Source organism: Oncorhynchus kisutch, linkage group LG2, assembly GCF_002021735.2.
Source record: "Oncorhynchus kisutch isolate 150728-3 linkage group LG2, Okis_V2, whole genome shotgun sequence".
Lineage (NCBI taxonomy): Eukaryota > Metazoa > Chordata > Actinopteri > Salmoniformes > Salmonidae > Oncorhynchus > Oncorhynchus kisutch.
Genome location: NC_034175.2, coordinates 22,482,357 through 22,497,378, shown reverse-complemented (window position 1 = coordinate 22,497,378; position 15,022 = coordinate 22,482,357). Strand labels below are relative to the sequence as shown.

The 15,022-nt window shown below is 41.4% G+C and overlaps 1 protein-coding gene across 2 annotated transcripts in view; it reads right to left on the bottom strand.

Annotated features, from left to right (window-relative positions):
- The window catches only part of LOC109909789 (mannosyl-oligosaccharide 1,2-alpha-mannosidase IA-like), a 199,021-nt gene that overhangs the window by 42,837 nt on the left and 141,162 nt on the right, over nucleotides 1-15,022 (bottom strand). For both annotated transcript variants that reach the window (XM_020508814.2, XM_020508824.2), the window contains exon 4: nucleotides 14,652-14,732. In XM_020508814.2, coding sequence (XP_020364403.1) covers nucleotides 14,652-14,732 — 81 coding nt within the window. The remainder of the gene's footprint in view (nucleotides 1-14,651; nucleotides 14,733-15,022) is intronic.

The window sequence follows — 15,022 nt, the reverse complement described above, 5'->3', positions numbered from 1 at the left end:
TCCTCAGTCACAAATCAACCACACTCTCCCCACTTCGGAGAAAGCCTTTTCCCTGGAAGACATATATCACCAGCCAAAGCGACCAGGATCAATACCATACACTGTTTAAAGCTGTGGCCTTTGACCGGCAAAGACTGTTATATACTGTGGCCTATAAAAATACACTTTACAATCCCTTTTCTTAATTATGAAAACTAAGGGGCCGTACTTTGAACAGGGTTTATTGTTGTAGTAAAACTGTACAGTGCTGTAAATGTGTTTCTATTCAGAATATACAGGGTAGCCTACAGAATATACAGGGTAGGCTACAGAATATACAGGGTAGTCTACAGAATATACATGGTAGTCTACAGAATATACAAGGTATCCTACAGAATGTACAAGGTAGCCTACAGAATATACATTGTAGCCTACAGAATATACAGGGTAGCCTACAGAATATACAGGGTAGCCTACAGAATATACAAGGTAGCCTACAGAATATACAAGGTAGCCTACAGAATATACATTGTAGCCTACAGAATATACAGGGTAGCCTACAGAATATACATGGTAGTCTACAGAATATACAAGGTAGTCTACAGAATATACAAGGTAGTCTACAGAATATACATTGTAGCCTACAGAATATACAGGGTAGCCTACAGAATTTACAGGGTAGCCTACAGAATATACATGGTAGCCTACAGAATATACAGGGTAGCCTACAGAATATACATGGTAGCCTACAGAATATACAGGGTAGCCTACAGAATATACATGGTAGCCTACAGAATATACAGGGTAGCCTACAGAATATACATGGTAGCCTACAGAATATACAGGGTAGCCTACAGAATATACATGGTAGCCTACAGAATATACAGGGTAGCCTACAGAATATACATGGTAGCCTACAGAATATACAGGGTAGCCTACAGGCTATAGATGCTATATTTTCCATTGCGTGAGTTTTCTTCTTTCTACTCTCACTCAAACACTTGTTAAAGTTGCACTGAACATGAAAAATAGATTCACTTTCTATTCCAGCTCGCCATCATTTGCTGTAAAGTTTAAAACGGACTTCTCTGAACAATTCTTCCTCTTGAGATTTTTTCCCCTCTCTTCATTAAACACTTGAATGTATTTTAATTGGAGGGAATACATGAGCAGCCTGGAGGACAGAGGCTAACTGACAAAAAGAGTGGATGATTTGTAGTTGGCCCAAAAACTACTGCTCCTCTGGAAAAAGGGGACGTGACTGGTCAATCCAGGTGTGGACTCACTACTAGCCAGTAGCTCACTTCAGCTTGATGGCCTGTGTGCGCTCAGCTCAAAAAGTGATAGAGATAGTGGCCGTGTCCAAATACCCATACTTGCGTCCTAAATAGTAGGCCGTTTGATTGTGCGATAACATTTTTGTATTTTGTATTTCTGTTTTCTCGTTGAAAAGTGTTTTTTTTTGTTCTCTTGGCCTTCGTCAGAGCTTTTAAACTCAATACGAAACCATATATTCATTTCTGAATGTGTCTACACCGGGGACTCAGGATGTATCTGCATTTTTGATTTACATGCTAATCAGGCCTTCTGATTTGAACATAGCCTATGGCTTGTTTTAGGATCAAGTGTTGGCAGACATTCTGATCTCGTTCCCGATGATCAGTGTTTTAGTTTACTATGTTGCTGACTAGCGGTTATGAATCTGCGATTCACCCGACTGTCCACGTTCCTCTGTGCAATAGCTTTTTGATTTGAACATTTCAAAAGCTCTGGTGTGTGTAGTAGGCTATTTGATTGACATGATACATGCTACAGCACTTTGGTTTCACAAATAAATATGTTCAAAAGGAACCAAATCATCTGCTTCTGTCTTTGGTCCTTTTTTTACTTAATAGGATAGGTGCTATATGGCTACGGTATAAGTGGAATGTGATAGTCTGCCTATAACCAGCCTGAGTAGGCATAACTCCATTCCTAATCTTTTCAGAGTATAGAGAAATTAATCAAATTGGAAACTAGTTATTGTCAGGCTGGTTAATAATGCAATGCAAATGCAATGCTACCATGTTGCGGCCGTGGCATACTGCGGCGATGAGAACATAGTATGCAGTTTAAGTATGTAGTATGCTAGTAAGGGTATTCGGACATGGCCACTGTGTGCTCGTGCGTGCGTGCGCGTGCGTGCGTGCGTGTGTGTGTGTGTGTGTGTGCGTGCTGGGACTATTAAACTAATGATGCTTTGAAAATGGGATGCCAGGCTGTTATGTGGGCTAGGCAGAGTCAGAAGAAAAGAACTAGAGGCCTGGATTCCTCAAAGCCCCGCATCATTAAAGGCAGCCTAATGATCTGAAAGATTCCATTTTGTTTGCTGGCATCAATGTTGTGACTTGTAAAAACAAGGAACCAGGATTCATCAGACTCTCTCCTCAATAGGGGTTGGGTTGGGGTTAATTTGGGCATGGGTCAAAGCCTGGGTTGTATTCAGTAGGACACACTGTAGCTAGAAGCGGCATAACATTTTGCAACGGAAAACTAAAATGTGTTTTTTATTGGGCAATGTCAGAAAGTCCCTCCCTGATCCAGTCAGTTTTCCTCCATTTGGTGCCTAATGAATACACCCCCGCCCCTGCTAAATCCCACTGTCCTTAAACCCAGAGCAGTGCAAAAGCTTTTGAGACCACTAAGAACTGCAAAAAATACTAATTGAAAGAGAGAAAAAAGGTTGTCCCAAAAATAAAGGGAGTGAAGGCAAATAAATGATAGGGGCTGTTAAATATAAAAAGGGAAATGAGAAAGAGAAAAGGCCCAAGGTTCTTCTTTGTTTGAATTCTCTTTCTTCTCACATCAAATTGACCAATTACATTCTCAGCATCAATGGAAGCTCAACTTCTTTTATGCTCAGAATTATTCTGGAATGTAGAAGTGGAACAGAAAGAGGTTTATAGTATAAATCTGAGCTATTAATCTACACAAGATTTAGCATACATAAAATGCATGCTGTAATAATACATGGGAACATAAAATACATAATGCATTAAGTAGTGATGCTACTACACAGTACGCGTCTTGGTCCAATGCTTTCTTCCTATATAATGATGTAGCTCGTAAGAAGTCCCACAAATAGGATTACATGTTTATACATATACACACAGTAGAAGGAAGGTCTGGAGCAGTGGAATCGAGAGTTTTCTCCTACTACTAAGCCCACAGCCCAGATACAGAGCACAGCAGGTTACAATGTCACTATGATGATCCACCTTGATCTGCAGGAGATGAAATGTCTTTTTAGACTTTTAAGCTGCTGAGTGAAAAAAAGACACACATGCACAGAATTTGTACATGTACACACACACACACACAGGCACAAACGCACACACACACACGCACACACACACGCCATCCTCCACTGTAAGAGTCTTTGTAACCCGAGAATTGTGAATTAGAGGGCTTTGTCTAAATGGATTGGGATTTACAAAGACATATTGCGAGAGGCAGAGCAGAGCGGCAGGATTCATTGATTACATTGGCAAGAGTCGGAGATCTCGCTCTCTTTTTTGGGGGGGTCAATACCGTAGTAAATATGGGTTGACACCGTAGAGTTTTATTCCCCATCGGATCCGCTAACTCTCTGAACACAACAGGTTGGGGATGTTGAGGCAGGGACAGAGTCAAGGACATTAACATGCCAGTTTAAATTCTGAGGAAAAACACAAACGTTTATAGATACTGTGTGAACGTGCGGATGGAATCAGGTCAGTGCTCATCAAATACACGACAGCCGAGATGAAATGATGATTTATGTCTGACCTCTCAGAAAGCCTGCATTGGACACACTCCAACCATCTGACACATAAATTGTAGTCTAGCATTTGCTATGTTGCCATGGACACTACTTGCTACAATCACCCACAAGTCATGGCTGAGGACGATATCTCTGTACTAGGGGGCGGCAGGGTAGCCTAGTGGGTTAGAGTGTTGGGCCAATAACCAAAAGGTTGCTAAATCAAATCCCTGAGCTGACAAGGTAAAAATGTGTCGTTCTGCCCCCGAACAAGGCAGTTAACCCACTGTTCCTAGGCCGTCATTGTAAATAATCATTTGTTCTTAACTGACTTGCCAAGTTAAAAAGGTTCAATAAAATATACAGCCATGTTTAAAAGATAGCCATGATTGTACTAGACTGTATGACAGAAATATTATCATACAGTATACGACCCTCCCAACACACTACATTATCCAAACAGTCATGTCACTGCATAATGATATATCTTTCAAGCTAACATAAACATAACATAAAGCTGTATGATTAGAATTGTACATTTTGGGGAATATTCAGAGGTGGAAACTTTCCGTGGGAATTAACGGGAATATATTGGAATTAACGGGAATTAATGGAAATATATGCAAATTAATAATACTACTATTTAAATGTAGATGTTTTTTGCATTGGATATATTTACCATATCATATGGAGACAGAAACATAAACCTTTTACCTCATAACTAGACACAATTGCAAATGATTAAATCCTTCCAACAGAAAAAATTATAAGAATTTTTGCGAATTTAACTTTAATTAAATGAGTTGACTCTTAACATGGGATGATTTCACTGAACAACAAAAGAAAGGGAATATTGAATGATCGCCAATGATCCATCGCATCACCCAAAAAGGTTATCAATCTGTAAAATGATAGTCTAGAAACGAAATCTTTGGTTGCCTTCCTCTCATGTCTTCTCCAGGCTTCCATTTCTTCTCCTACATCTGCAAGCAGAGTCTGAATATCAGACAGGATGGCATTGTCTCCCTCAATCCGTGCAACGGCTACTGCTATAGGTTTCAGGAGTTTCAGGCTGCTTACCACTCTCTCCCAAAATACATCATCCAGGAGGATCCTGTTGATGGGGCTGTCCATATCGGCAGACTGTGATATGGCCATTTCTAGGAGAGACTCCTTCCCCTCCAGGAGACTGTCAAACATGATGACAACACCACCCCAACAGGTGTTGCTGGGAAGCTTCAATGTGGTGCTCTTATTCTTCTCACTTCGCTTGGTGAGGTAGATTGCTGCTATAACTTGATGACCCTTCACATACCTAACCAGTTCCTTGGCTCTCTTGTAGAGTGTATCCATTGTTTTCAGTGCCATGATGTCCTTGAAGAGCAGATTCAATGCAGGAGCAGCACAGCCAATGGGTGTGATGTGTGGGTAGGACTCTTCCACTTTAGACCAAGCAGCCTTCATGTTCGCGACATTGTCTTTCACCAGCGCAAATACCTTCTGTGGTCCAAGGTCATTAATGACTGCCGTCAGCTCATCTGCAATGTAGAGACCAGTGTGTCTGTTGTCCCTTGTTTCTGTGCTCTTGTAGAATACTAGTTGAGGGGTGGTGATGATGTAGTTAATTGTTCCTTGCCCACAAACATTTGACCACCCATCAGAGATGCAATACAGTCTGCTTTCGCTATGATTTGCTTGACCTTCACTTGAACTCTGTTGAACTCTGCATCCAGCAAATGAGTAGATAAAACATGTCTGGTTGGAGGGGTGTATGCTGGGCGAAGAACATTCAGAATTCTCGTCCAATACACATTGCCTGTGAGCATCAGAGGTGAACCAGTTGCATACACAGCTCGGGCAAAACATTCATCAGCATTTCTCTGACTACGTTTCTCCATTGGGTCAAAAAACCTTCTGATTCGAGGAGGACCATGAGCTGTTGAGTTTATGAGTTTATGAGTTTATGACCCTTTCCAGCCCTAGGTATGATTGAGGTCAAAACTCTCACTCTATCCTCAGCTCACATGAGTGTGTATCCTCCGCTCTCACCCCAGGTCTGAGTAGACAGATCCCTGTATCCACATTCTGATGGATAGAAGGAGGACTCCTTGTACCACAGTGGTTGATATTAATTAAATTCCCTCCACCAATTTTCCCTGAAGAAAAATCCCCTGGAGGATATCTATATCTCTCACACTCACACACACACTCACACACACACACACAGGTCAGCTCCAGGAAGGTGATATATGTTCTATGGAGTGGATGGGTGGATGGGCAGAGTGAAGACGAATAGCAGTGGGAGTAAGACAGATACCGTGGAGAGGGTAAAACCGGAGGGAGGGAAAACGAGAGAGAGCATGGCTGAGAGCGAGAGGGAGAGCGAAACGGCAGTCTGTGAGGCGAGAAACCGAATTCAACATGGAGGAATTCTCAGCTCTGTGGTGATGGTGTGCGTCTTCGGCGTGGTGCAGCATGGTGTGTTCAGCGTGGAAGCAAAAGTAGGTCACCCAAATAAAACACATTCTAAATAAGGCTTTAGCTACTGACGAATTTCGTCCCCCACACTTTCTGAAATTGTGGTAATTCATTGACACTCACAGGACTGGAGGCTGGGGGACCTATTCTCCTGTGACACCACTGATGTGGAGCCCCGACTGGCACGGGAAGAAACTGACACTAGGGCAGTGAACCAGGAGAGGTGGAGAAGACTCTTAAGCAGCACCTGTCTACTTCAGGGGTATTTGAATGCTCTTTCCCCTCTGTCCTCTCACTCTCTCCCTTTCCATCTCTCTCTCTCGGTCTCCCTCTCGCTCTCTCTTTCCATCTCTTTCTCTCTGTATAAGATCTCTCTCTCCCACACACCCTCTCTCTCCTGAACAAATGAATGTATTTCCCTCCACACTTCCTCTCATGGCTGCCACTGCCTCTCCTTCTGCCTGCCTGTCTGTCTGTCCTCCACTCTGCCCACTGCAATTTTCACACAAGGTTGACCGAACCCAAAAGGGTTCTACCTCGAACCAAAAGGGTTCTACCTGGAACAAAAAAAGGGTAATTCGAATGTTTCTCCTATGGCGACAGCCGAAGGATCTTTTAAGGTTGTAGATAGCACCTTCCCCCCCCCCTAAGAGTGTACAGCAGTATACTAACAGAACAACCTGAGTGAAACAAGAGCTTGAAGAATACAGCATATACCATAAAACAACGATTCAGCATTGCGGTTAGAGCACTGACCAGAGAGATCCCTTTATGCAAGGTACTTAACCTGGGGGCAGTGGTCAAACTGTAAGCCAAGGACCCCCATGGGTCTCTATCTGCGCCAGCAACAGACCCAATCACACCACCAGCATTATGAATGGGCAGGTGTTACTCTGGCCTAATCTAAGCACTTCTCATCTCAATCCCACACAGAGTCATCATTGTTCTCCAACATCAATTTACCATCGGGTGCTGCCCGAATGTCCTCCAGTGAAACTGGTTCTGCTATCCCATAATATGTACACACCAGGGTTTCCGTCAGGAAAATGTGGCAGCGGAGACTTGACCGGCAGCATTTTAATGTACTGGACATATAAGAAATGTACTGGACATATAAGAAATGTACTGGACATATAAGAAATGTACTGGACATATAAGAAATGTACTGGACATATAAGAAATGTACTGGACCCATATGCATTGGTTGAATAACCTGATTAGGATGTCCACCCGCGGTTCTCAGAACGACGGAAATGTGGTAATTCATCTCAACAGAACATGCAACTGGGATGGAACGGCGCGCGTCATTCTTATCGAATTCCCACGAGCAATTTGAGGATGTTCGAATACATAGGTGGAACACCAAAATTATGTAGCCTAATTCGCTTACTCCTATCTATACAGAAATCAATCAAATCATTCAACATAGGCTAGTACACCAGAAAGCAGGATTTGTTTTTCCAATGGCATAGCCTACAGTTGTAAGGGCCTGGAATTTGGGAAGAGTGCGCGGCAAATACCAAACAGACGATTGTTGAGTTGAGACTGTCAGTTAAAGGCAGAGAGACACCGCCAGGCATATCTCAATATTTAAAAAATACAATTGTGGAAAAAGTTTTAGTTTAAGCCCACTGGCGGAGAACATTGGCCATATCCCCGGTGAGCGTGCATATTGACTGTCTTTATCATTAGGGCAGTGACAATGTTTTTTCACAATTTTTTCCTCCAGGTTAGATGGACGTCATATTGTATTTGTGTCTCCGCTGTTCGTAGGCCTAACTTATGGATATTCTTATTGATCTTTTTGTCAGTGTGAGGAGAGTTGGCCACCCTGTAATTTGTGTCGTATTCAAAAGATTCTACAAACGTCTCCAGTCATAGAAAGTGGAGGAGAATTGCATGAAATGTGTTTATAAAAGGCCAACATTTTCCTGTGCAAAGAAAGGAGAAGAAATATAGGCAATCTGACATAGCCTCGGTCTACTCTAAGCCACTACGAGCTGCGTTGAATAGTCTTTTTTTGAGAACAGCGATTGAGTTGTATTATTAAAAAGCAATAAGGCACATGCAACAGATCAGAATGTTAATTAAGCATAAAATGTTGATAAACATTTATTTATTCAAATTATAAGTGCAGCAATGCCGCTATGCGGGAATGTTCCTTCCATAATGCAATTAGCAGGAAATCACCATAGTGAGCGGTTTTATGTGACAGAGATGAAAATATCCGTTAGGAAAAAGAGGGAAGGATCTCAACATTCAACAACTAACATGGGTTGCTAATATGATTAGGATTGTGCATTTGGCTGCTGGACAATGAAAAGAAAGTTGATTTGAAAACCAATAAAACACGATAGACGACGACTACTGGTTTCAATAGTATATGGAAGTCTTTATAAAATAATTGCCTGCACGTTTAGTTGGATTTTGGCAAGGTAAGATATGCCTCATAATATATAGTAAAATGTTCACGTTTCAAACAATGAAGTATATGTTTTCAAAATGCATACTGCCTCCAGCTCATTACAAAGTGGTGTGTGACGTGCTGAACCCTGCCTAGCTGCCTATGCACTTAAATGGTGAATGGGAAGCGCGCTTCACTTACCAGTTGATAAATAAAAGTAGTAGCTCTTTTTAATCGTGGCCATTGTTTTTTTTTTTTTTTTTACACACAATCGCCTTTAGAATTGTTGTGCAATGATTGTGTTTATTAAAGCACATCTTTAACTCCAGTAGCAACAAACAGCTGTTTGAGCTGCATCAGCATCTCTCGTGCTACAGTACATCGATTTATTTCAATCAATGAATATGTTAAATATGCCAGCGCCAATTTTACTTATTGGCTTTTCATTTTGGCTATTACCAGCTAACGGAAACCCTGACACACACACACACACACACACACCTGTATTACCCCCTTAACTGTCTAAAGTGATTTACGTTCCCTGCTAACTCGAGAATGGTTCCAGGAAAAGGTGGCTTCTCAATTTGCCTCTCTCATCATGTGTGGAGGGTAAAACAGGAGAAGAGGGGTGGCGGTTGGAGACGGAGACGATAAATCTCGCTCCAGCAGACCCGTTGTCGTGGGCCGGGCAGTGTGGAATGGGATGGCACACCGTAACCCAGTAGCACTACACCACCTCAAACGAAGAATGAGAGGGAAAACACACTTCTGTACTTCACTCAACTGTATGATGTGGTAACTGCCAAAATAAAGGAAACATTTGAGTTAATGAGGGATACAAAGTCAATTGAACACAGGTACGTACACACAGGTGTGTTTCCTGAGTTAATACGTGTCATTGTGTATAAAAATGCTGGGCAGGCCCTTATTTTTGCCCATTATTTTGGCTACCATGGCTATTGATGACAATGCCCCCATCCACAGGGCACGAGTGGCCACTGAATGGTTTGATGAGCATGAAAACGATGTAAACCATATGCCGTGGACGTCTCAGTCACCAGGTCTCAACACAATTGAATACTTATGAGAGATTGGAGCGGCGCCTGAGAGACAGTGCTTTGCACCACCATCAACAAAACACCAAAGTATAGAATTTCTTGTGGAAGAACGGTGTCGCATCCCTCCAATAAAGTTCCGGGCACTTGTAGAATCTATGCCAAGGTGCACTGAGAAGCTGTTCTGGCTCATGGTGGCCCAAAACCCTATATGTTGGTGTTTCCTTTAAATTGGCAGCAGTTGTGGTCAGTGCAGTTTATGATGAGGGAGGACAAAAACAGTTTTATGAGCATGGCCTTATTTATATTACGGCGGGTGACCTGGTGGTTAGAGCGTTGGACTAGTAACCGAAAGGTTGCAAGATCAAAATCCACCGATTTGACAAAGTAAAAATCTGTCGATCTGCCCCTGAACAAGGCAGTTAAATCCACTGTTCCTAGGCCGTCATTGAATATAAGAATTGGTTCTTAACTGACTTGCCTAGTTAAATAGGTCAAATTATAATAAAATAAAAAAGATGACAGCATATTAGATGACTGTCATTCATATTCCATTCACCCAGTTCAATGTAACAGCGATAGGTTTAGGATATTACATCCTTATACTCTAAGGGATTTCCTCCTCTTCGTCAGAGGAGGAGTAAGGATCGGACCAAAGCGCAGCGTGGTAAGTGTTCATGATGATTTTTAATTCAAACTCAGAACACTAAACAGAAAATAACAACGTGAATTTACAAAACCGAAACAGTACCGTGTGGCCAAAACACTCACACGGAAACAAAAACCCACAAACCAAAAGTGAAACCCAGGCTACCTAAGTATGATTCTCAATCAGAGACAACTAACGACACCTGCCTCTGATTGAGAACCATACTAGGCCGAACACAAAAACCAACATAGAAAAACAAACATAGACTGCCCACCCCAACTCACGCCCTGACAATACTACAACAAAGAATAAAATAACAGAACTATGGTCAGAACGTGACATATACCCTACAACCTGGCCTATGAACAAAAGTTTACAACGTACGCACACAAAAGGCAGAGAGAAAACTTTGAAGTGACAGACAGTGACAAATGGACAGACAGTGACAAATGGACAGACAGTGACACATTCAATACCGCCTTGCTCCCTCTTGCCTGCATCTAGCTGATATAGAGTGTAATCATTAGTCCAACAATTGCAAAACAAATGTGTTTATCCCCATTTTGTTCCTTTTAAGATTATTTTTTCAACAGAATCGGCGGAATGAATACACCCCTGATCACACGTAAACACAGTTCACTTTCATAAAAGCCAGGTTGTATTCCTTCTCGCATCTATGGGCTCTCCAACTCTCATCTTTTCCCTTTGTCACTTGTGGACGTCAATTCAAAACACATCAGCTGTATGTGACCAGGCGAAAAAACCTTTCCAAACCAAACCATATCATAACAGCTACACGCAGCCTACATCGTTGTCACCATATTAGCTAAAGTAACGTCCTAGTCAACATAGCTAATAGAGCTAATATGTTAGTAAACAAGCTACAGTCATGCAGTAATGTTACAGTGTACAGTCAGTAAGCAGTTACACCGGCGGGCCCCGGTGGCAATAAATTAATTAAACCAAAAGCTTACCTTGACTTGGAAGAGTTCCAGTGTTTTGTTGGATAGTCATAGCCAGCTAGCTAACATATCATCCTTCTGTTTGAGCAGGGTGTTTGAGTAGGCTAAACTCGCTAGCTGCATTTGCTAGCTAAGTAAGTGAAACTGAAAAAATTCTCCTTCATTTTGGAAGATATGAATTTGTTAAAAACTGTTCAACTATTGTCTTTCTCTCTTTTTGAGTCAACTACTCACCACATTTTATGCACTGCAGTGCTAGCTAGCTGTATCATATGCTTTCAGTACTAGATTCATTCTCTGATTCTTTGATTGGGTGGACAACATAACAATTCCTGCTGCAAGAGCTCTGATAGGTTAAAGGACGTCCTCTGGAAGTTATCATAATTACTGTGGAAGTCTGTGGAAGGGGGTGAGAACCATGAACCTCCTAGGTTTTGTATTGAAGTTATTGTACCCAGAGGAGGATGGACACTAGCATCCTCTGGCTACACCATTGTGCTATCCTATGCTACTGTATGCTTCATTGCAGAATAGTATGTTTTAATCAATTATTTGGTGATGTGATTATATTTAGTATAGTTATCTAAAAATGATAACTTTTTAATTGTAAAAAAAAATTCTGAAAATCACTGAGGATGGTCCTCCCCTTCCTCCTCTGAGGAGCCTCCACTGATTGGCAGTTACCTTGTACAGTATGTCCTAATATGTACTAACAGCACCGAGAAATGTCACGGAAAACAAACACAAATGCCAGTGTGAACCCCATTGCAGCTTTAGGAGTGACAGACTATGAGAAGGGATGTAAGGGCTGCCTATAGCAATTTTACTCATCTGATTGCATTTGCATTTCACAAGAAGAATTTAAAGTGCATTTCACAATGTCTAATCAGATTCTATCCTCCTCTTCTCCAAACATGAGAGAGAAATGAGGGAAGTTATGAGGAAAGCTTCCTAGGCAAACAATTTGTTTACCAACTTCTGATTAATATGAACATTTCCACTGTATGCTCTTTGAAAGAGCAATTTACTATAAGAAGTATAATCATTAATAATTGCAATGGGTATAAACAATGATGACAGTTGTGTGAGAATGAATTGAAGCTCAAGCAACAGGCATCCACATCAAAAATCTAAACTGAGTTTAGTGCTATGTGGGCTGTATGGTGATATAATGTGACAATATTGATTTTACACACTGTTCTTTTCCACATACACTACTGGTCAAACGTTTTAGAACACCTACTTATTCAAGGGTTTATTTTTATTTGTACTATTTTCTACATTGTAGAATAATAGTGAAGACATCAAAACTATGAAATAGCACATATGGAATCATGTAGTAATCAAAAACGTGTTAAACAAATCCAAATGTATTTGAGATTCTTCAAAAGCCACCTTTTGCCTTGATGACAGCTTCGCACACTCTTGGCATTCTCTCAACCAGCATCACCTGAAATGTTTTTCCCACAGTCTTGAAGGAGTTTCCACATGTGCTGAGCACTTGTTGGCTGCTTTTCCTTTACTCTGCGGTCTGACTCATCCCAAACTATCTTAATTTGGTTGAGGGGATTGTGGAGGCCAGGTCATCTGATGCAGTACTCCATCACTCTACTTCTTGGTCAAATAGCCCTTACACAGCCTGGAGGTGTGTTGGGTCATTGTCCAGTTGAAAAACAAATGATAGTCCCACTAAGCCCAAACCAAATGGGATGGTGTCTCGCTGCAGAATGATGTGGTCGATATGCTGGTTAAGTGTTCCATGAATTCTAAATAAATCACATACATTGTCACCAGCAAAGCACCCCCACACCATAACACCTCCTCCTCCATGCTTTACCTTGGGAAATACACCGAATCTCACAAAGACATGGCAGTTGGAACCAACAATCTCCAATTTAGACTCCAGACCAAAGGACAAATTTCCACCAGTCTAATGTCAATTGCCTGTGTTTCTTGGCCCAAGCAAGTCTCTTTTTCTTATTGGATTCCTTTAGTAGTGGTTTCTTTGCAGCAATTCGACCATGAAGGCCTGATTCACACAGTCTTCTCTGAACAGTTGATGTTGACAAGTGTCTGTTACTTGAACTCTGTGAAGCATTTATTTGGGCTGCAATTTCTGAGGTGCCGTTAACTCTTATGAACGTATCCTCTGCAGCAGAGCTAACTCTGGGTCTTCCATTCCTGTGGCGGTCCTCATGAGAGCCAGTTTCATCATAGCCCTTGATGTTTTTTGCGATTGCACTTGAAGAAATATTCAAAGTTTTTGAAATGTTCCATATTGACTGACCTTCATATCTTAAAGTAATGATGCACTGTCGTTTCTCTTTGCTTATTTGAGCTGTTCTTGCCATAATATGGACTTGGTCTTTTACCAAATAGGGCTATCTTCTGTATACCCCCCTACCTTGTCACAACACAACTGATTGACTCAAACGCATTAAGAAAGAAAGAAATTCCACAAAAAAACTTTTAACAAGGTACACCGGTTTATTGAAATGCATTCCAGGTAACTACCTCAAGAAGCTGGTTGAGAGAATGCCAAGAGTGTGCAAAGCTGCCATCAAGGCAAAGAGTGGCTATTTGAAGAATCTCAAATATAAAATACATTTTGATTTGTTTAACACTTTTTTGCTTACTACATGATTGCATATGTGTTATTTCATAGTGTTGATGACTTCACTATTATTCTACAATGTAGAAAATAGTAAAAAATTTAATAAAGAAAAACCCCTTGAATGAGTAGGTGTTCTAAAACTTTTGACCGGTAGTGTATATTCATATTTCACGAATATTCTGCAGTAGAGAAATGTTGTGCTTTCTCTCCCTGACTCACTCAGCCTCCAAATCAATGTCCATTAAGCCGACTCAAGCGCTCCTATGTCATTGGACTTGTTTACCATTCATTTGGCGTCAGCATGGATTGTCCCCACTTCATCTGAACAGCCTAGAGCATCATGTCATGTACCATGCTTGGGCAGATGTTATTTTATATAGCACGCTTGACCTCCACTCTGTTCATAGTACATTGGTCATAGATTGGTAATGCAGAGGGTCACATGTGGGTCAGTGCAGATGTGTGCTTGCGCTGTATGTCGGTGACAGTAATGTGGTCATACCGGGAAAAGGGCATGTGGGAGTTATGTGAGCTGAGAAATGTTTTACACACTGACTATGTGATGAGATTTCCTGTTTCTGTTTGTGTGTGTGTGTGTGTGTGTGTGAGTGTTTTATGACTTTGCAACACAACTCCTTCATCATTCAAAATGCAGAGCCAAATCTCAATAAAGGAAGAGACCGGTTCTTCCTGAAATCGAGGGGTATAATAGACATTAATGAATCTTACCTCCTCTCCTGTCAGGTAGTACGCAGAGAGCAGCCCACCGACGTAACGGATATTCACCTCGAAGAGAGAAGCCTCGCCGTTCTGTAAGAGAGAGATCACGCTGCATCAGAGGTGGAATGCTCCATTCAGGACACAGCCCAATCTCATAAATGATTAGTCAAAATAACTCATATTTCTATCAACAGTCGCATGGCAACACCAACCAATCAGTCGTGTGATGATATAGAGGTTAAAAAACATCATCAATAATGAATCATGAATAAACCTAAATTTTTTAATTGATCAATAATAATGAACGAGAATTTGATGTTTGCGCTCTTGAGCCATAGACGTACGTCAGAAATCCATATGTGAAGATCTCTTCACAGTGA